The sequence below is a fragment of the Drosophila ficusphila genome, unplaced genomic scaffold (genome assembly GCF_018152265.1).
Source record: "Drosophila ficusphila isolate 14025-0441.05 unplaced genomic scaffold, ASM1815226v1 contig_106, whole genome shotgun sequence".
Classification (NCBI taxonomy): domain Eukaryota; kingdom Metazoa; phylum Arthropoda; class Insecta; order Diptera; family Drosophilidae; genus Drosophila; species Drosophila ficusphila.
In genome coordinates, this window is record NW_025063993.1 from 5834327 (window position 1) to 5855063 (window position 20737).

General features: G+C 40.5%; 11 protein-coding genes across 11 annotated transcripts; 6 read left to right on the forward strand and 5 right to left on the reverse strand.

The window, feature by feature from the left end:
• Nucleotide 1: 1 nt before the first annotated feature.
• Nucleotides 2-2422, reverse strand: LOC108099828 (transmembrane protein 161B). The gene is made up of 7 exons (XM_017203460.1): nt 2215-2422; nt 1646-2026; nt 1281-1576; nt 962-1219; nt 722-896; nt 395-658; nt 2-341 (listed from the first exon to the last, which is right to left on the reverse strand). The coding sequence occupies exons 1-7, from the start codon at nt 2215-2217 to the stop codon at nt 222-224; spliced, it is 1497 nt and encodes a 498-aa protein (XP_017058949.1). The 5' UTR covers nt 2218-2422; the 3' UTR covers nt 2-221.
• Nucleotides 2423-2528: 106 nt separating this feature from the next.
• LOC108099833 lies at nt 2529-4351 on the forward strand. Its single transcript, XM_017203464.2, has 3 exons — nt 2529-2750; nt 2815-2937; nt 4058-4351. The coding sequence occupies exons 1-3, from the start codon at nt 2604-2606 to the stop codon at nt 4262-4264; spliced, it is 477 nt and encodes a 158-aa protein (XP_017058953.1). The 5' UTR covers nt 2529-2603; the 3' UTR covers nt 4265-4351.
• Nucleotides 4352-4471: 120 nt separating this feature from the next.
• LOC108099705 (A-agglutinin anchorage subunit-like) lies at nt 4472-5195 on the reverse strand. Its single transcript, XM_017203326.1, has 2 exons — nt 5148-5195; nt 4472-4981 (listed from the first exon to the last, which is right to left on the reverse strand). The coding sequence occupies exons 1-2, from the start codon at nt 5193-5195 to the stop codon at nt 4502-4504; spliced, it is 528 nt and encodes a 175-aa protein (XP_017058815.1). The 3' UTR covers nt 4472-4501.
• A 1271-nt stretch (nt 5196-6466) lies between these two features.
• LOC108099704 (A-agglutinin anchorage subunit-like) lies at nt 6467-8990 on the reverse strand. Its single transcript, XM_043207586.1, has 3 exons — nt 8985-8990; nt 8507-8785; nt 6467-6953 (listed from the first exon to the last, which is right to left on the reverse strand). Exons 1-3 carry the CDS (start codon nt 8988-8990, stop codon nt 6474-6476), a joined length of 765 nt encoding a protein of 254 aa, XP_043063521.1. The 3' UTR covers nt 6467-6473.
• A 1405-nt stretch (nt 8991-10395) lies between these two features.
• On the forward strand, nt 10396-10695 carry LOC108099836 (mushroom body large-type Kenyon cell-specific protein 1-like). Its single transcript, XM_017203468.2, has one exon. The coding sequence runs from the start codon at nt 10396-10398 to the stop codon at nt 10693-10695; it is 300 nt and encodes a 99-aa protein (XP_017058957.1).
• A 407-nt stretch (nt 10696-11102) lies between these two features.
• LOC108099702 (elongation of very long chain fatty acids protein 4) lies at nt 11103-12087 on the forward strand. Its single transcript, XM_017203324.2, has 4 exons — nt 11103-11272; nt 11331-11493; nt 11553-11724; nt 11786-12087. The coding sequence occupies exons 1-4, from the start codon at nt 11103-11105 to the stop codon at nt 12085-12087; spliced, it is 807 nt and encodes a 268-aa protein (XP_017058813.1).
• A 21-nt stretch (nt 12088-12108) lies between these two features.
• LOC108099827 (nedd8-activating enzyme E1 regulatory subunit) lies at nt 12109-14034 on the reverse strand. The gene is made up of 6 exons (XM_017203459.2): nt 13918-14034; nt 13697-13861; nt 12995-13640; nt 12598-12931; nt 12296-12544; nt 12109-12237 (listed from the first exon to the last, which is right to left on the reverse strand). The coding sequence occupies exons 1-6, from the start codon at nt 13983-13985 to the stop codon at nt 12125-12127; spliced, it is 1575 nt and encodes a 524-aa protein (XP_017058948.1). The 5' UTR covers nt 13986-14034; the 3' UTR covers nt 12109-12124.
• A 117-nt stretch (nt 14035-14151) lies between these two features.
• Nucleotides 14152-16261, reverse strand: LOC108099837. Its single transcript, XM_017203469.2, has 2 exons — nt 15726-16261; nt 14152-14569 (listed from the first exon to the last, which is right to left on the reverse strand). Exons 1-2 carry the CDS (start codon nt 15772-15774, stop codon nt 14520-14522), a joined length of 99 nt encoding a protein of 32 aa, XP_017058958.1. The 5' UTR covers nt 15775-16261; the 3' UTR covers nt 14152-14519.
• On the forward strand, nt 14551-15278 carry LOC108099835 (CCAAT/enhancer-binding protein 2). The gene is made up of 2 exons (XM_017203467.2): nt 14551-14667; nt 14789-15278. Exons 1-2 carry the CDS (start codon nt 14551-14553, stop codon nt 15011-15013), a joined length of 342 nt encoding a protein of 113 aa, XP_017058956.1. The 3' UTR covers nt 15014-15278.
• Nucleotides 16262-16584: 323 nt separating the features above from the next.
• LOC122320721 lies at nt 16585-19330 on the forward strand. The gene has a single exon (XM_043208926.1). The coding sequence runs from the start codon at nt 16810-16812 to the stop codon at nt 19315-19317; it is 2508 nt and encodes an 835-aa protein (XP_043064861.1). The 5' UTR covers nt 16585-16809; the 3' UTR covers nt 19318-19330.
• A 102-nt stretch (nt 19331-19432) lies between these two features.
• LOC108099955 (iodotyrosine deiodinase 1) lies at nt 19433-20582 on the forward strand. The gene is made up of 2 exons (XM_017203634.2): nt 19433-19615; nt 19838-20582. The coding sequence occupies exons 1-2, from the start codon at nt 19444-19446 to the stop codon at nt 20536-20538; spliced, it is 873 nt and encodes a 290-aa protein (XP_017059123.2). The 5' UTR covers nt 19433-19443; the 3' UTR covers nt 20539-20582.
• The last annotated feature ends 155 nt before the right edge of the window (nt 20583-20737 follow it).

Consider the following 20737-nt stretch of genomic DNA (forward strand, 5'->3'; position numbering starts at 1 on the left):
CTTTTATTTATTTTGGTTACTCTCATGGTAGCCGGGTTAAAAGTCTTTATTACACACTTTATAAACAATGAGTAAAATAGTATTATTTACAAAACATGGTGAAAGCCAACATAGTCGCCAAATGAGAAAAAATCAATAGTACCTGCACGTGCGATACAAATGGACTATAAATTAAAAGACTCGTACTACTATAACGATTTGAGGTGTAAAATTAAATGGCCTTAGGTCTTGTTAAAATATGACTGGTAGACAATGCCCAGCGAGGAAGTGGCGAAAAGCGTGAAGTAACTCCACCAGGTGGCAAAACCCAGAAAGCCCTTGTACACCTCCGTGGAGAACACCTGAAAAAGTCAAAATTAGGAGCGGATTTAACATTAAAATTTTAGGTTGTTACATTTTTCAGGCTACTAAATGAAGCCTGTAGCGATTGTGCAGACTCTATGATGTTGAAGTCACCATCTCCTTGGGAAACGGCAGCACCCACTGGCTCTACATCGTTGGCCGCGCACTCGTGCTGCAGGACAACACTTTCACGGAAAATGCCCGCCCAACTGAAGCCGCCCAGACTCTTGTACATGAGCGTGAGATAAAGGCATAGAATCAGCGGGGCAGCAAATTGCAGGGTCACAACACACAGGTAATAGAAAATCGACGATATCTGCAAGGGAGAACATTCGATGAGGTTACTCCTGAAGAATCCTCTTTACATGTGATGTTTAACCTTCTGTTTAAACTCTACGTTGGTAATGCGGCCAGCCTCCTTGCGCAGATCCAGGATCTTGTCGTGGGCCAGATTCAGGTACGATTGCAGATATATGGGCATAAGGGCAAAGCGGACGACAACCACAAGGATGACCAGCAGCAGGCGAAGAGTCTCAAAGACATGCGGCTTTAGTCTGAAAAAAAATATGAAAAAGGTTATAAGCAAAAACAAGAAGACGGAGGGAATAGAATTACTTACAGCGGCTGTTGCATTCCCTGAAAGACGCGCACTGTCAGATAGTCGCGGCTGATGGGCCTAATCCACAGGATGACCAGGATGAAGGGCAGCACGAAACTGAGATTAAGGAGCACCTGCATTAGGCGATTACCCCGACAGTACTTCAGCGAGTCCCAGTGCATCTTGGCCATCCGCAGGCCGGGAAAGGTGAACAGCGAGCCAAGTAGGCCGCAACCCATGGCCAAGAAGAACTTGACCACGATTTTGGAGGCGGGACCACTGGAAGAATAAAAAATAAATTAGCAAGTTATTTAGGGATATCCGAGTGCGATCAACTTACGACGATGGCAGCCCCTGCTCGGTTAGGAACTTTGATGCGCTGGCATTGAAGCTGGCATAGGCATCCTCCAGACCTGTTTCGAGGATGCGCTCGTCCACAATAAGAACGACCATGGCGACCAGAAGGTAGACTAGACAGGCAACGATCACCATAGATCGTTCGCCAATGGACTCCTCGCTCTGGAAGTAGAGCACCGTGAGCGAGGAGAGCAGCTTCAGGGCAAAGAAGATGACTAGCAGGCACCACACCATGCTCAGGTTGATCTCCTGGCGCAGCGGGAAGTAGAAGTGGAACACCTGTGAATGACACAGCATTTATATATTTTTAGTATCTGAAGAATAAAGTTGATTCCCAATAAGTTTTACCTCGGAGATCACGTAAACAATGCCCGTGTATACGCTGAAATCCAACAGCCACTGGTACTCCGTAAAGTATCGCAGGTGAATGACATCCCGCTCCAGAACCGGTGACGTCAGCAGCTCCACTTCGATGCTGCGCGGTATGTGGAACTGGGTTCCGGCTCCTCCCGGTCCTGAGCCGTTCGCCGCATGCTTATTCCGGCCGCCCTTCGGTGGCTTCTCCTTGGGCACTCCGCCACGGGTGCGCAGCTCGTCGTCGGTGGGATGGAGGTATCGATGTAGACCGGTGCGGCACAGGATCCACTTGGCGAACGAGTAGTGCGGACTCAGCTTCTGGATAACGCTGACCATCACCAGTGTGATGACCAACTGGGCGCCCAGCACGGCCTGCAAAAGCAAAGGAGAGGTTTTCAATTAGAGGCACATGTGGTGGCTATTTTTGGGTCACTGCGCTCCGGTCTATTTTTGGTCCAATATTACGACGGACTTTTCATTTTTCCGGGCAAGCCGGTTCAGCTGGCCAGGTTTTTTTCGCCCTAAAAACAGCAGTTTTTAATTCTCTTTACTGGTCTTACCATAGCTTTCTAATGCCTTGGACCCTTTAAAGTTTCTGAAGTTGTAGCGTGTGCTAATTCCAGCGCTAATTAATTCATCATTGTTAATTAAAAGCGGAAACCTCAAATTTTTCCTCAAAATTTTCTTTTGTGCGGGCAGTGTGACCCTTTCTTAGTTTGCAAAAGACTGCAGGGATAAGTATCGAGTACTTTACCAAAGCGAATTGGCGGGATTTTTAATTTTGATTATACAAAAATATTTATTTTGGTTTATTTTATTTCAAGAATGCCTAAAGTGAAAAAAGTATGTCTTATCAACTGACCTTTGTTTTTTATTTCTAATTTTTTATTGTACTAATATATGACTCAAAATTCTCGTTAAAGCAAGTTTTTGTAAACTGATAAAAACAATGTCGAAATTAAATAAGCCGTATTTCTCCAAGGTTTGGGATCTTGGAACATGGAAGTCAAAAGACATAAAAAAATATAACTCTATATCGCGCATCCAAAAACAGCTTCGTCTTGGCAACTGGGAATATCTCTGCCAACATCCGGAGGTAGGACTTTTGTCTTTTGCTTATTTATTTTCAAAGTTGTTCCTAATTGTTTTGCGAATTTAAGATACGCGCCATAATTCGGGTAATCCTGCACCAGGCACTCAATGCGAAACCAAGTCCTGAAAATCTCCGAAAGTTTGTGGCTGAATTGTTTAACTGTGGGAAGAACCCTTTGCTGGTTCCTATGGTAAAGTTATTGAATTATTTTTATACCCTTGCAGAGAAAAGGGTATTATAATTTTGGCCAGAAGTTTGCAACGCAGTGAAGGAGACACCTTAGACCCCATAAAGTATATATATTCTTGATCAGCATCACCATCTGAATCGAAATACGTCTGTACGTCTGTCCGTCTGTCCGTCTGTCCGTCTGTCCTCCTGTCCGTTTCTGCCCAAACTAGTCTCTCAGTTTTAAAGCTATCTTGCTGAAACTTTCCCAAAAGGTGTGTAGCTATTGCACGCAGTATATAAGTCGGAACGGGCCGGATCGGGCGACTATATAGGATAGCTCCCATACAAGAGATTGAAATACAAAATTCTAACGCCGTTGTTTTTGATCAGATCGACTTGATTTCTTCCACATGGCGTTTTCTAGTTACTATTGAATTTCGGGTTAAATTTTATCGAAATCGGATAACTCTATCATATAGCTGCCATAGGAGAGATCAAAAAATATATATAGAATTAATGGAAATTAATTGATAAGGTGATTGTTTTTCATCACACGACTATGATTTTTTGAGTATCAAGTTTTTAACTAGCCTTGGTTCATAAAACAATTTTCATAAAAATCGGACAACTATATCATATAGCTGCCATAGGAAAGATCGAAAAATCTATATAGAATTAACGAAAATAAAATGATAACATCGTTATTTCTCATCAGAAAATCATGATTTTTGGAATATAGAGTTTTCTAACGACTCTTGAATAACAAATAAAATTTCATCAAAATCGGACGACTATATCATATAGCTGTCATATGAACAATAGTCAAAAATATAAAAAATTAATAGAAAAGTCGTCGTTGCTTCGATGTTGTTTAGCCTTTGTGTATTCTGTTCGAAATATTTGATGACTGCAAGGGTATATAAGCTTCGGCTTGCCGAAGCTAGCTTCCTTTCTTGTTTTTAGGCACATAGCCTTTATTAACTGAAAGAAACCCTAAGAAAAAAAAAAGGATAAATATAATACAATTTAAAAGGTTAAATCTATATTGCCATAATTACTGCAAAATATCCTTAATTATATATGAATCCTTTTCTTAATACCGAAAAGAATAAATCATTTTCTCTTACCGACTTCCCCAGATCAACACCCAGTTAAAATATGTTAAGGATCAGTTGAAGCGGGGACGCTGGAGTCAGTTTGATGCAGAGATGTTGTTCATGGAGAGTCCTTCGACGCACTCGCTGCTCTCCACAGCTTCCGAGGATTGCAATGTCCATCCCGTACTCACCTACGCCCTCGTATTCAAAAAACCAGACGAATGTGGCTTAGACCTTCCGCCATTCTAAAAATTTCTTAGTCTAAATAAATTATCCTTTTGGATGCTTGTAAGACAATTCAAATAAAAAAATCCTGTTTGAAAAGTGAAAAGGAAAGCCATTGTGTTTCTCATTCTATTCTTGAGGATAGGAAGTCTTTCGGCTTTTTTTGAAAGGAATAATTTCATTGCCCACCAGCATTGAGAAAAAAATCGTTTGTTGTTTTGGAGAGGAATTTATGTTTCAGTTTCAAATGGTACATGATTTTTAGAGACGGCGAAAACCACCGACGCGGCGCTCACGCACGGTAATGCGCCTTACGATGCGACCTCCACCATCCTCGCCATCGCGGAAGCGGTTCCTGCGATGTCCCTCTCCTCCTCTGCGGCGGATGATGATGATCCTCCTGCGGCGGTGCCTGCGGCGATGCCTCTTTGTCGTTGTTTCCGAGGTGGAGGTGGTGGTAGTGGCTGCCGTAGTGGTGGTGGTCGTGGTCGTAGTGGTTGGGCTGGTGTCGGACGTGGAGGAGGAGCTGCTCGGGGAGGTGGAGGAGCTGCTCGGAGAGGTGGATGAGCTGCTCGGGGAGGTGGAGGAGCTGCTCGGGGAGGTGGAAGAGCTGCTGGGCGAAGTGGAGGAGCTGCTCGGCGTGGATGCCTGCGAGGACAGGGCCACGAGGACGGTCAGGACGACCAGGGTTAGCGCAAGAATTGGACGCATGGCAGATTCTCTTTGACTGGTCTCGGGATTCTGATTTTACCACCTATCGGATCGGCTTATTTATAGTGAAGGCATATGGAGCATCTGAAGCTACTACCAGATCTCGGTTGTTTGCCAAACAAATATGTAACTCTCTCTGGAATTTCCAAGCTCTGGATAATAAGAAAATAAAGCCGTCTTGTTCACTTATTGTTACTGTTGGTTTAGCACAAGAGAATTTTGTGCGTGGATGTCTTTTGTTCATGGAAAGTACCACGCATCTATTTTTAAAAGTGCGTTAAAGGTCTGACTTATTCGAACCAAGAAAAAGCAAATAAGTTTAAAATAAATATAAGAATTAAACCAAACATAGACTATGTGATTAAACGAAATTATGATTTAAATATCAATTATACAATTAGTTTAAAGTCTTCCCAACAATGACATTTTTAGTTTAAAATAAGTTTAACATTATGTTTATTATTATTTCTCAGTAATTAAATTGTACTTTATCTACAGTTATCAAAAATAATCAGTACCTACAAAATAGTTTTTAATAAGTATACTTTCTTTTGGCTGACAATATAATGTTAAGACTAAATAAACAATAAAAACTTCTTTTTAGATCGCTGAAGAATGTATGGAACATATTTGCTTAGTTAACAGTCTAACTACAACTGTTTTATTTAACAAAAGAGTTCGAGTCAATATGTAAGTTTTTGGATAGAAAAGTAAAAATCATATGAAAAAACACAATGGTATAATAAAGGAATTGTTTTTCTTCTCTTGTTAACATTTATATACCCTTTCAGGTTGATCCTTTATAAAAGAAGACAAAAGTAAATACTTTAAAAAAAATACATAGTTTCTTCACAAATTATTTCGTTGTCATAACTTAAACATAGATTATTACATTAAGATATTAATCTTGCTTTACGCATCACATTTTTTTTTTAAATATTCTCGCATAATAACTTAGCTATGATATACGAACAAAGTTTAATGAGAAGATCGTAAGATATAGTTGCAACTAGAAACATCGTTAAATATAAAAAAATTAATTATGTATAACTTTATGCAACGAAGTATAAGTGGAAAGGTCACTTTAATTTTATTGCAATAAAATGAGTTAGAAAAAGAAAGCCAAAATTAGAAACGAATATTGCGCATCGCTTTAATTTCAAAACTTCGCTTACAAACAACGCATAATGATTTGTTGTTTATGAAATTTATTTCTTCCTGAAGGCGATTAACTGTTTCAAAGAAATTTTAGAGAGTTGATATATGAACTCTAGTTTTGAGATGGTAACTATACCATTATTGAAAATTTCCTCGAAAAGAATAAGGAACCTTTCAGCTAAGTCGAATGCTTTAAGATTTGTAGCTTTGTCACTGTTCTAAAGCAACCTCTGTGCTTTAATTTAGCACAATACATTTTATAGGATAGCGTTTAGCCAATACATATATTAGGTTGGAAAAACAAAGAATATTTTTTAGAAAGACTTTATTTTTCAATGGAAATCGGTAAATGTTTCAATGATTTTTAGAAACGGCGAAAACCTCCGACACGGCGCTCACGCACTCGAATGCGCCTTACGATACGACCGCCATCATCCTCGCCATCGCGGAAGCGGTTCCTGCGACGCCTCTCTCCTCCTCTGCGGCGGATGATGATGATCCTCCTGCGGCGGTGTCTGCGGCGATGCCTCCTTTTCGTTGTTTCCGTGGTGGAGGTGGTGGTAGTGGCTGCCGTAGTGGTGGTGGTCGTGGTCGTAGTGGTTGCGGTGGTGTCGGACGAGGAGGAGGAACTGCTCGGGGAGGTGGAGGAGCTGCTCGGAGAGGTGGATGAGCTGCTCGGGGAGGTGGAGGAGCTGCTCGGGGAGGTGGAAGAGCTGCTGGGCGAAGTGGAGGAGCTGCTCGGCGTGGATGCCTGCGAGGACAGGGCCACGAGGACGGTCAGGACGACCAGGGTTAGCGCAAGAACTGGACGCATGGCAGATTCTCTTTGACTGGTCTCGGGATTCTGATTTTACCATCCACCGTATCGACTTATATAGCATCTGAAGTAACTACCATATCATTGTTGTTTGCACTCCAAATATGTAACCTTCTCTGGAATTTCCAAGTTCTGGATAATAAGGGAATAAAGCCGCTTTGTTCTCTTATTGTTACTATTGGTTTAGCAAAAGAAAATTTATGTTTTGTGCGTGGATGTCTTTTGTTCATGGAAAATACCACTCACCAATAAAAAAAATTTTAAGAAATGTTTAACAATCATTGTAATTAAAACCATTTTAGAGTGTATCTTGGGTCTACATTATCGGTTTTGCATAAAAGATAATTAGAATAATACAAATAAGATGCAAATTATACTATGCCTAAGACTGGATAAAGATCCAATACTTCCAGGTAATTTCCCCACGAGTTAGTATCGGAATAACATAACTTCTGCAAAGTAATTGGGGGAACTTATCTGATAACGAATTACTTTTACTTTGTTAAAAACCTTACTCTAATAGCTTTGGGTCAAATGTAAAATACATGCGAGTTATGTGTTACTTTAACTTTGGATGACAACCTTAGGGATTACAATAACTTTATTCATCCATAACTTCTTATTCACCCATAACTTATACTTGGTGCAAATACATAAGTCATTAGATACGCGGCGCTTTTTTATTAAGTACAGATATGCAAATAACTAGATGTACAACGAAAATCAACACAACCTCGATTAATCCGATACATATATGCCAATGAGTTCGAGTTAATAACGTAAAATTAAATTAAATTAACATTGCTTGGGATTCAATAAATTAAGGCATAGCAATACAAATTTAAGATTAAAGAAAGAGCTACAACGACAGGATGATCCCTTAACCAGCTCAAAGATGTAATATTTAGATTGTTATATCTTTTTGTAAAACTAAACTAAGGCGAAAATATGAAAAAAATTACACGCTAGGGATTTAGTTCAAATGAGCATAAAATGGACACTCTCCCACTGAAGCAGAAGAAAAATTTAAATTTATACTAATAAAAGAAAAAGGAGCCAAAAACGTTACGAGTAGGAATTAGCAAGAGTAATATACAAATCATTTTTACAATTTTAAAAGAAGAAAGAAGAAGAATTGTCATATAGATCTTGTAATTTTTTATGTAGGTGGGTCGCGGTCCCGAAAAGTTTGGGAAACACTGAGCTAGACAATGTTTTCCTCTGCCCTCATTTATTTAAAGTGGTTACTTTTATATTGAACGCTAAAAACTAGGGTTTATTTAAGGTTAAACAATTTTTGAATAGTAAGACCAAAAAATGTAAACCATAGAAAAATAAAGACTAAAAAAACACAAAAAGCCCAAAAAAGTTTCTTTTTCATTTTTTATCGTAGTAAATTAACTAGTTTTTTTTTTAAATCAAATTAAAATATTGATTGTGTGTTTGTACATTTTAAATTGAAGTTTTATGTTACACCTTTATACATACATATAACATCAATTTCTGTGCTCTGAATATTGTCAATTTGCTAACAGTTTTTAAACCCTACGACGCCTTCTCTCGGCTGCGCGCCTGCGCACGATCCTCCTTATGATGATGCGGCGGCGTCTTCGGCGATGGACAGTCTTGCGGGTCGGCGCAGGGGTGGCCGTGGTGGTAGTTGTAGTTTTGGTGGTCGTGGGTGCTACTGTTGTTGTTGATGTATCGGTTCCGGTACCGGTTCCAGTTCCTGTGCCTGTTCCTGTGCCTGTTCCGGTACCGGTTCCAGTTCCTGTTCCAGTTGTGCCGGTTCCAGTACCCGAGCCTGAGGAGGCGCCTCTAACGGAGCTTAGGCAAATGAACAATACATATAACCAAGGCTAGTGGAAGAAGTAGTTTCATTTTAGATGTGGTTCGATGCTGGTTGCCGACGGAATGTGTGCCAACCCAAGCCGTCGCCCTTCCATTTATAGCCCTGTTACAGGCCTATTGCGTCAAGGGTACGGAAAGTTTTCAAATTTTTAATTCCATTTTAAAACTACTAAATCAACAGCTAATATTTTGGGCTTAGTTTGTTACCTTCATTATTGGCTTGTTTAATTAGAAATTGTGTTTTCGTTTCTAACCAGATCTTGGAGCGTGTTCTTTTCTTAAATCAGACAGCAAAGTAAACTTGGCAACCGCTTATTACCCGCTTAGTTAATATTTACACTCTATGCACAGAAGCTTGAGCTATTTATTTTTTCTTTCTCTATTTTAACTAAATCTATAATTATAACATTTTGTTAGAAATGTTTTAAAGAAAAAAATAAAAAAGAAATTACATTTCATCACATGAAGGGATTTTTATTTATAATAATTTACATTCGTGAACTACGATTTTTGAATTATGTTTACAAGACTTCAATAAAAGTTTTTTTAAGCTCTAGTTTGTACCAAGCAGATTAATAGTTATGTACAGTAGAATCCTGTTATAACGACTCCGCTTATAGTGTCCGTCCGGTTTTTGCGACGAAAACTCCATGGCTTGATTGGTCCATATACAGACTTATACACTTAAATCCTTCTGCTTAGTGCGTCTTCCGGGTATAATGACGAAAAATCGTCGGTCCCTTGAAAGTCGCTATAAGCGGATTCTACTGTAGATACATATTTAATGAGGACCGAAACTTAATGCCAGCAGATGCTTAAGAATGTCAATATGTACATATATATACATATGTATATACATAAGTCGATCCACGAACAGAAATAATCTACTTATGGATGCCAGGCTCAAAAAAGTATGCTATGCTTTATTTATTTGATTTGTTGCTTAGTTCAGATCAAGCCAAAATGTATAATTTAAAATTTGGTTTTGATACCCGTTACGTTTGAGTTCAAGGGTATACTGTACTCCTTTGTAATTATTAAATATATTATTATATTATTAACGCCCATTTTGTTACATACATTTTTAGTCTAGAGTTTTTTATATTTTCCTAAGAGCAAACCTTTTTTAAAATAAGAACATAGGGACCGTCATCAGAGAGTTCAGATCAGGGGGGTTCATCAGAGAGTCACGTTCTAACTTGTATAAGGGATGCGTCACATAGGGGGAAGGGGGTTAAAATAGCAAAGAGTTAGCGTCACGAGGTTTATCGACGGCCCCATATTTCTTTAAGCAATAGCCCGGACTTTGCGTCGATGGTTATGTGACTGGTATTTAAACGTTCAGAGCTCTATAGTTGAGTTTATTCTTGCTTTGTTCTTTGCCAGAACAAAAGTGATTTTGTTTCTGTTTCTTTTTAGTTTAAACTTTAATAACAATGACGGCGTTAGATACTTTCTCGTGCAGATTTTGGAAATTCCAGAGCATGCTATGTGTTTGGTCTGCAAACAAGCAAGATCTGTAAGCAACTGCAGATGCCTTTGATGCGTTTGCTATAAATAACTAGAACGAGTTGCTGCCAGAATCAGAGCTCCGAGTCCAGCCAAAAGAGAAGCCGCCATGCGTCCCGTCCTTCTGCTATCTTTCGTCGTCCTGACCGCCCTCGTGGCGTTGTCCTTGCAACAATCTTCCTCGACAACCACCACCACCACTACGACCACCACGGCATCCAGCACCTCCACCAGCACCACTGAGACATCGACGAAGAGGTGCCACAGGCACCGCCACCACCACCACAGGAGCTACGGCTTCCGCAGTGGAGGACGCCGCAGTGGCCGCCAAAGTGAAGGACGTCGTCTGGGGAGGCGTCTTGTAGTGCGTGAGCGCCGAGGTGGTCGCCGTTTTAGCCGCCGCTTCTAGTTATTTCCTAAACCCACTTCCAAGTCCCAATAAAATAAAGTGCAAGAATTAAAGAACCTGGTTGTTTTTTTTTTAAATATGGAAGGCTGTCGGACCATGATTTTTTTCCCATAATTCTAAAAATGCATAATAAGAGTTAAATGGCATTAAATGGAAACTGACCCAGAAAATATAAAATCTTGACATTGGACACCAATAGACATTAAGTAATAAAACGCTAGGTGAAAATCTTGCTAGTTAAACCCAGACCTTACCCAACGTTTCTGCTCCAGCGACATCTAATTAAATTTGGGGGAAAATATCAACGCATGAGCGGAGCGATCATGGCCAAAATCCGTTTATAAGAGTCGAACGTTGAAAGGCCAGCTTGCCCAGTATGATCTGGAAGTTCTTGGAGCACACATTTAATGGAGGCAGTTGGTAATGACACAAAAATTGGCAGTTATTCGTATCCCTTTGCGGATTTGGCCGATGAGCGGACGCGTAATTGGCCACTGGTGGAGTCTCCTTGGAATGTGCCTACCCTGCTGGCACTTTACTTCCTGATGGTTCACTACGGGCCCAAATGGATAGCCAGGTGAGGTCATACACATATCCATCTTAAGAGTAAGGAATACCTTATTCTAAATTTAAAGGTACAAGCCGCTGCAGCTGCGAGTGCCATTATTCAGCCATAGTTTAGCCATGGCATTCCTTAATGCACACATCTGCCTCGAGCTCTTCACGGCGTCTAGAAAACTGGGATATAGCTTTAGTTGCCAGCCATGTCGTGTGAGCTACAGCCCCCAAGAAATGCGGGTAAGATATTTAAAGGAAAAAATATAATACGAGCGAGAAACTATTAATTTGTCAATCAGTTAGCCGCGGCTTTTTGGTGGTTTTACATCTCGAAAATACTGGAGTTCGCCGACACAGCTTTCTTTATCTTGCGCCAAAAGTGGAATCAACTGAGCTTCTTGCACGTGTACCACCACAGCACCATGTTCGTGTTCTGCTGGATCTTCATAAAGTGGATGCCGACGGGTTCAGGTTAGTCCACTTCTGATGAACTTCGGTGTCCCGTAAAGGTAATACCTTCTTTTTCTTGCAGTTTATGTGCCAACGATGATAAACTCCTTCGTGCACATAGTAATGTATAGTTATTATGCGCTCAGTGTACTGGGTCCCCGCGTTCAGAAGTTTCTCTGGTGGAAGCGATACTTGACTGGCCTCCAATTGGTCCAGTTTACTGTCGTCTTTTTCTGGGCATTGCAGGTGGTTATCCAAGGCTGCGAGTACGGAACTTGGATAACCCTAATTGGAGCCGCCTATATGCTACCCTTCCTCTTTATGTTTGGAAGGTTCTATGTTCAAAAATACATGGTATACCCAGCTGCCAAAAAATCATTATAACTAATTCCAAAAAAGGCTCTATTAAAATACGATTCGTTTATAGCTTCAATGTGACACTTTCAGTGGTTATAGCATTGTATATAAAAGTATTATCTATAGGTTTGTATTGTTTGGTAATCACCTTGATCACCTCCTGGGCAGCACAGCCACCTGAAAGAAAGAGGAGCAAATTAAATCATGTTACTCTCAACTGCAGAGGAGTGTTTACCTATAAAAGCGGAAACGGCATGCAACTCGGCTCCGCCGTATCGACAAATCTCGTGCAACACGTCGTCGCTGATGCTGGCATGCATGCCCAGATCGCTCAGCATCTTGGCGGCAATGCTCTTTAGGCGACCAATATCCTGCTCTACGATGCACTCACCGGGAATGTTGCCACACTCACTGAGGAAACGCTCATAGGCACGCAGCGCAAAGTTGTAGGCCGTGAGGTCACCCTGTAGCTCGTTGTCCTCAACTAAGAGGTTAAAAAATGACTTTAAAGAATAAATTATTTAAATAGGCTCCTACCAAGATGTAAAAGTCGACTGCTCTTCTCGTACTCCTCAGCAATGCGAGTGCCTCTAAACACAGCCAATCCGGCAGCTTCCCGGCATATCAGACGCACACTCCTCTCATCAATGCTGTCGGCGGGCAGAGCCAGCTGCTTGAGATACTCCTGGCACTTGTGGTACACCTGGTCGGCATCCTGAAGCGCCTGCTGGCGGTAGATGTGTTGCAGGGCAATGTAGGAGTCCGTGTTGGCCGTCATGTCTGGCAGAACGCCAGGCAGCGGCAAATAGCCCTCATTTTCGTGCACCACAAAGTGTTTCAGCGCCTTGGCCATGATCCAGAAGACGTTGCTCTGTGCATGCAAGGGATAACTTCAGAATATTGAAAAAACATGTTATAGAAAACTATAGACCACCTTCTTGTTCAGCTGTTCACAGGCATCGTCATCGAATATGTCTTTAAGACCCTTAGGAACGTGTCCCGCTCCGAATGCTGTATTTACCGCCTTGATGGCTTCTTCGTGGTTCTCTTCATCCGCCTTCATTTCTTCTTTAATTGCTTCCCTCAATTGATTTTTCTCTTTGTAATTTCGGGGTGTTTGAGCCCCATCTGCCTGCTGCTTCTGCCAAACGTTTAAATATTTGTGAAGTACCAGTAGCCAAGGAACCTTGCTGGTCACCTCGGTGCTGTCGAGATGCTGCCGCAAGGAATCGAATGGATGCTCTAGACGCAAATCAAATTGCCTGTTATCCGGATGCGCCTCCACGATGCAATGCTCCCGTATTTGGAGGCGTATAGTGCCCAGCATGCCCAGGGATCGGCAGTAGATCAGGGGCACATTGACCTCCCACAAGCGGTTGGCCAAAAGGAGCAACGTCTGCTCATTCAAATTGGAGGCAATGACCAAATCAAAGCTGTCGAAGAAATTGGGCCTGTTGGCCAATATATAGTCCGCACTTTCTTCCACATAATCACCATTAACATCGGGATTAAGCTCCTGGAGAAGCTGCATGCAAGCGAAAGCTTTAGATTTTCCTAAACAGCTGTGATCTAGGAAAAAACTAGAAAGAAAAATTGGCTTTAATGTTGGTAAAGCGTTATGGAATAATTTGCCCACTTGTTGCCCAAGTCCTCCTCTTTGACAGTGCTACCATCTGCCACAGTGAAGCCTCCGATACCGGGTAGTACCAATCCTTTCGCCGTTTCACATCCCACGGCCGTAACATTCACTAAGCAAATAGTAGCAGCCTCCAAAAGCGTCTGACCGTGCTCGCCCCATAGCCTGAATTGCAGAGACAATTGTAGTTACTTAATTTTTAAATTTGCCCGAGCAGTTACCTGATTTGTCTATCATATTTCTTGCTTTTATCCGAAAGCTCCGGTGATTTGGGCGCTGGCGAGGACATTTTGCCTAGATTTTAATGCAAAATTGTGCCGGTTGCAAATAAATCGGAATCACAGTGTTGCAAATCGCAGAGGGTCGACACTTAACCTCAGCAAGTTTGTATATTGGGTGTAGTGTAAACACTTTGAAAATTTAAACTTTTGCTTATTTAAAACATTTATTGACTATTACGTATTACATTTCATTTAATTTAATTCCATTAGACTACAATCTACGTACTAGAAATCAGTCTTTACAAATAAATTGTATAAACAGTTGATAAATAATAAAATAAACGAGGTGCCTAAAAAGTCTGAGCAAGCAAAATGTTGACAGTTTTTGAATAACATTCTAAGGCTATGTTAGGTGAATTTTAAATTTAAGTTTCTCAATCAGAATTATAATACCGCCAAATGTTTGTTTGCTGGGCAGTGTAGGCGGTGCGCTTTCCAACACTACCAGGGCCAGTGAACAGCTGTTTGTCGTGTAATTTCACCACAACATTTACGTCGTTGCGTTTCTTGCTGCATTTTGATGGTTTTAAATCGAATATAAACTAAATACAGATCAAAATTATCACGGAGAGAATGCCGGCCAAGAGGAGAACTGCAAATGCGGCATCGACCAGCAAAAATGGAGAAAGTCCGTTGAGTCCGCGATCAGACGATCCAGCGTACCAAGAAAAAAGAAAGAAAAACAATGAGGTAAGTAAACAGAGAGGATATATAAATATGTAAAGAGAGTGGGAAACATGTTGCCGATGGGGCCCCCAGAACACCCCAAAAATAGCTGCAACTATTGATTTATTATTAATTCTTGCAACAGGCTGTACAACGCACCCGTGAAAAGACCAAAAAGTCGGCGGAGGAACGGAAAAAACGCATCGACGATTTGCGAAGGGAAAACGACACACTGAAAGTTCAAATAGAGCAGGGCGAAAAACATATATCCACACTAAGGGATCTCATTATCCAGGGCGAGAAAACGGAGGACGGACACCGCATCATCCAGGAGATACTCGCAGGATCGGATCCAGAAGATAATGACTAACGAGGAGTTGCTCCTGATTTACTTTATAATTTTTACCTACTTTTAGGAATCTGGGATTTGGCAATTTTAAATGTCCTTTTCCTTATTCTTTTTGGTATCTTAATACCATACTTAATCTATATTCATCTGTATCTATAAGTTAATTTTATTGGTTTATTATTTATAACCTTTGTAATAGATACATAAGTTTAAAACTAATTTAAACCTTACAAAAAAATAAGCAAGTTTAACATATTAACATTAAATAAACCAATAATGTATCCCAGACGTTGTTTTTATGATTCGCTTTTTAATGGTAAATGACTTGGTTAATTATGAATTTTTTTATAAAATGCAAATTAACAGAATTACCACTTGCAAACTAGACTACACTAGTAATATTAAATTCCAGAGTGAATCATTGATTTCGTAAATATCTTCGCATAACAATACGGCTGGCTATGTTATGTGTGATAATTTTTGGTACAATGAATAATCATAGTCTTCTATTCTTAAGCATAATTTTTTTTGAGAGGCAATTCCAGATTATCTTATTTTTGAGATTGAGTTATTACTTTTAAAAATGAGAATCTCCTTTTGGGGCATTAAAAAGAAGAAAAGAAATGTTTTACTAGCTTTGCTGTTTATCACACTACAAGCTCCATGTACTTTATCAGTACATACATCCATCTTATTAGTTTTAAGTGGAATTTCCCGGAAATCACATACTAACCGTCGTAAACGTCCAGTTTCTCCATGTGCAGGCTGAAGACCTCGTCCATTTTTCGATCTATTTAAACTAGAACTATTATGAAAATCTCGTAGTGCCTTAAAGTTTTGGGTGTCCCGTTAAGTCTTGCTCTCTTTGTTTTTGTTGTGGGCGCTGCTTTCGTCTCTCCTCTTCTTTTCTCCACCACAATTCATTGATTTATTGCACTTTTCGCATTCATTCGGTTCAAAACTTCGACGGCGATTTAATTTGGATTTCGTGTTGAATTAGAAGTTGATTATGGGTATTTTTTTTTTGTAATAAATTGCCGTCTTCCGCTAATTAGCACACCCGCACACACTGCTTTCTGATCCGATTTCGATTTGAAGTTGCTCACATGGCACGAGCAAAAACTAAAATGTGTTGTCAGATTTTGGAGCGTTGCTTTGTTGTACTTGGGTTGGTCGACGGCTGTACGTTTATTTCCTTATTTTTTATTTATAATTTCACGTAACTTATTTTGGTTGTTTTGGGCTCTCGCTCTCTCTCTTTCGCTGTAAGGCCAAGGCGAACACTCTCTCTGTCTCTTGGAGAAAGTGTTGTAAAATGACTGTAGCAAAAAACAGCTGATAACGTTGTTTGAAGAAGTCCGTTAAAAGCTAAGCTGTTATTTCAAACTCTTTATTTAAAAAATTCTTTTCCAATTGGCTTTACCCGTTTTCCACCGTTTGTATACAAAGTTCCCTGAAAAAATAAAATCCTTTAAAACACTAAATAGCTTTCAACACAAAATGGGACACCAACACACTAACAGCTTTTGTTCAAAAGGGTCAGGTCACACTTAAGCCTTTGAATTTAGCTTATAAATATTCTAAAACTTTTGCACGTCAAATAGACAACCCAAAGGGCCTTTTGTCATTCTATCAAAAAAAAAAAAAATAAATAAATAAAAAAAACCAACAAAAAAATTCAGGAATACAATCTATAGTTTTAAATAATGCTTCAAAATTTAGTTAAGTAATAATGCTGTTGCCCTTGATGAACTTACAGTCTGTACAAGACGAGGCCGATCCGAATGTTACGATCCTCAAACGCCAGATAGCTGAGGATGGAACTAAAACACAGACACAGCTGCTCCAAGCGTTCCGTTTCGAGTTGCTCAATGATGCCAATGGACAACCATTCCTTCAAGATCAGCTCAATTGAGACTACAACGGCATCAGAATCAAAGCCCAATCCCCTCAAGAAACCTAAAAAATTCAAAGGGTTCTTCCGGTTTTTCTTTGGCAAAAGAATCGGTAAAGCTAAGAAAAATGATTCGCTAGAAGGTAACAGGTTGTGCCTAGAGGAAAAGGATGTGAGGAAATTAATTCGCCTGTATTGCAAATATAATAGTCTCTACAACCCGAAAAACATTTACTATGGCAACAAAGAGATCGATGAGGATTGCTACAGTTACTTGGCGCGATCTTTTCCAGGAAAAAGTGGCTCGGAACTAAGATCGTATCTCGAAGAACTAAGAACTCTCTTCGAGAGGGAATATAGGATTATTGAAAGTGCCCGAAGGAAGCATGGTAAAGTAATAACACCTTCGATTCGCTTTTACAAAGAGTTTCTATTCTTGGTGCCTTATCTGTCCATCGATTTTGATGAGGATTTTCCCTGCAACGGCACACGTTTGCTGTCCCCCGGAAAACTTCCTTCAAGGAATGTGAAAAACCAAATGGCCACAGCGGAAAAGTTATGCCATAAATTAAACAATTTCTCCGGCATTCCTTTAGCTGGTTTTCCTGGGAACCTATCTTGGTGCAGGAAGAAGCATAAAAAGGGCAGCGATATAGAGGAAACACCGGAGATTGAGAAGCTTGATCGACCGAATTCAAAGATTCCTGAGCACGAGAAAGAGAAAATTAAAGAGAAAGAAAATCTGGAGAAAGAAAAGAATAGTGAAGAGGAAGATGCTAAGCAAAAGGAAACCTTTTCCCCCTTACCGGAGGATAAGTCGATAAATAAAAATGTGGAAGGTTCCAGTCCAGTTCCAGTCTCCTCCCAATCGGAGGAGAAAGAAAAAACTAGTGAGGAGAAAGATGCCAAGCAAAGTGTTACCCTATCCCCCTCCTCGGTGCAAAATAAATCCACGTCCAGGATGTCCGCCCAATTGAAAGAGAAAGAAAAATCTAGTGAAGAGGAAGATGCTCAGCAAAATGTAATTCTTTCTCCCTCATCGGAACCAAAAAACTTAAATAACACTGAGGAAGGATCCAGTCAATATAAATCTACCCCCAGGACGTCCACCCAATTTTCATCCGATGCCAACGATCAAGACTTAAAGGCAACCGATTTGTCACCCAATAATCAAGAATCAGAATCCGTTTCCACTCAAACAAAACCTTTTGTCTATCAACCGTTAAATTCTTCTTGTGTGATGAAAAGTTCGGAATTAGAATCCGAATCTAATCACAAATCAGATACCTGCTCTTGCCAACAGGAACAATATGCATGTGGTCTTGATCCTAGAGGAACAGTTCCAAAAGTTCTTAGAAAACAAATATTCTGCCCTTGGCAACCAAAGAATTTGGCTAATGGCAACGGACGCCGGGTAAGTACCTTGGAGTCACCTCAACCAGGAAGGCGGAGAAGTTCGGAACTAGAACCTGAATCTAATCAAAAATTGGACACCTGCTATTGCCAACAGAAACAATATGCATGCGGTCTTGAAGCTAGAGGAAGAATTTCAAAAGCTGTTAGGAAACCGATATCCTGTCCCTGGCGACCGAAAAACTCGCCTTGTGTCACCGGATGCCGGGTAAGTTCCTCGGAATCCCCTCAAGAACCACAGAACAAGCCACAATACCAACCTGAAAGGCGGAAAAGTACTGAATTAGAACCTGAATATGATCAAAAATCAGATACCTGCTACTGCCAACAGAAGCTATATGTATGCGGTTTTGAACCTAGAGTAGTTCCAAAAGTGGTTAGAAAACAAATATTCTGCCCTTGGCAACCGAAAAACTTGGCTAATGTCACCGGACGCCGGGTAAGCACCTCGGAATCCCCTCAAGAACGACAAAACAAGCCAGAACCCCAACCTAATCAGCGGAACAGTTCGGAATTAGAATTTGAATATGATCAAAAATCTGATACCTTCTCTGGCCAACCGGAACAATATGCAGGCGATCTTAAGGCTAGAGGAACAGTATCAGAACCTGTAAAGAAACCGATATCCTGTCCCTGGCAACCGGAAAACTCGGCTTGTGTCACCGGATGCCGGGTAAGCACCTCGGAATCCCCTCAAGAACCACAGAACATGCCGCAACCTCAACCGGGAAATAGTCAGCAAATCCAAATGCTTTGCGATTTGATTACAACCGAACTAACTACAGCGCCAGAGTTTATTTTCTTCGATGCCAAGTGGAAGATCATAGAGATTCTGAAGCAGGTGCACAAGCGAAAATTGGTTCAACAGAAAGTCATGCCGCGAAAATATTCAAGACGAAATCTAACGCTGAAAAACCAACTGCACAAATCGGATAAAAAGAACAAGGAAAAAGGACCTAAGATTTGCGACCACCTTAAGGCCTGTCACTGCCCGTATTGCTGCCGGCATAACAACTGAACTGAAACCAAAACCCACACAATATTATCAACAATAACCCTGACCGACTTAACGGAGAGATAAGCCAACTCAAGCGTATACAAACACTTTCTCTCAGACGAAAAAACAGTTCCACATGGGAAAGCAATGGAGGTGGACGATCTGATCAGCAGCTCTAAGCTGGTCAAGCACTGGCCAAGTTTACTTCTTGGCTTGGGCCTGATTTGGATCCTTAAAAACTGGTTTTTCAATGGGAACAGAAGATACAGAGATGCAGGGAAGAGTTACAGTGTGGAAAACCAGGAGGAAGCTGAGGAAGGTAAGGTTGTATTTAAGGTTTTAATTCAAATCTTTAACAAATTATTTTTATATAGTATCTTCAAGAGTTGTTGTACTTAAAAACCTTGTATTTTTCTTTAATTTGTATGAAATATAACATTTAAAAAATCTTTTATTCTATCAAAAGTACATTACCTTACCTTTACTGAAAATTCGAAATGTTATAAAAACAATGATTTCTGTTGAATACTTTGTGAACTAGACGATTTGGAAGATCTCGAGGATGAACTGCAGCCTGCTCTAGAGGAGAAACCCCATGTGCCCTTTGTGCCTGGCCAGAATCTCAATCCCAATGGTGCTAAGCAGTTCTACGAATTGATGCGAGGACGTCGGAGTATTCGCTCCTTCAAGAGCCACCCCAAACCAGATTTAAGCGTTATTGAGGACTGCATCCGGGCAGCGGGAACGTCTCCCAGTGGAGCCCATACTGAACCATGGACCTTCTGCGTTGTAGAGAGCTCGGAAGTGAAGCAATCCATTCGGGAGATTGTGGAGCAGGAGGAGCTCATCAACTACAGTCAGCGAATGCATCCCCAGTGGGTCACGGATCTCCGGCCCCTGCAAACCAGCTATATAAAGGAATATCTCACAGATGCCCCGTACCTTATACTGATCTTCAAGCAAACTTACGGATTATCTAAAGACGGGAAACGGAAAAGGCACTACTACAACGAAATATCAACTTCCATTTCGGCCGGACTCCTTTTGTGTGCCCTTCAAGCTGCAGGACTTAGTTCTTTAGTCACAACTCCTTTAAACTGCGGCCCTGCTTTAAGATCCCTGCTCAAGCGACCCACAAATGAAAAACTACTAATCCTACTGCCAGTGGGATATCCAAAGGATGGTTGTACAGTCCCGGACTTAGAGCGTAAAAATTTATTAGATATTATGGTTTTATTTTAACCTTATTATATTAAAATAGAGATAAATAAAAATAACATCAAAAAACGAAATAATGGTTTCGATTTAAACTTATTGTATATAAAAATATGTTCTCTATGTACGTTCCACTGAAATTAGTGTTTGAATATTAAATGCATTCCTGTTTGAATAAAATTAAAACTAATTTTAAAAGTTTCCGCCAATCTCAAATACTGACATT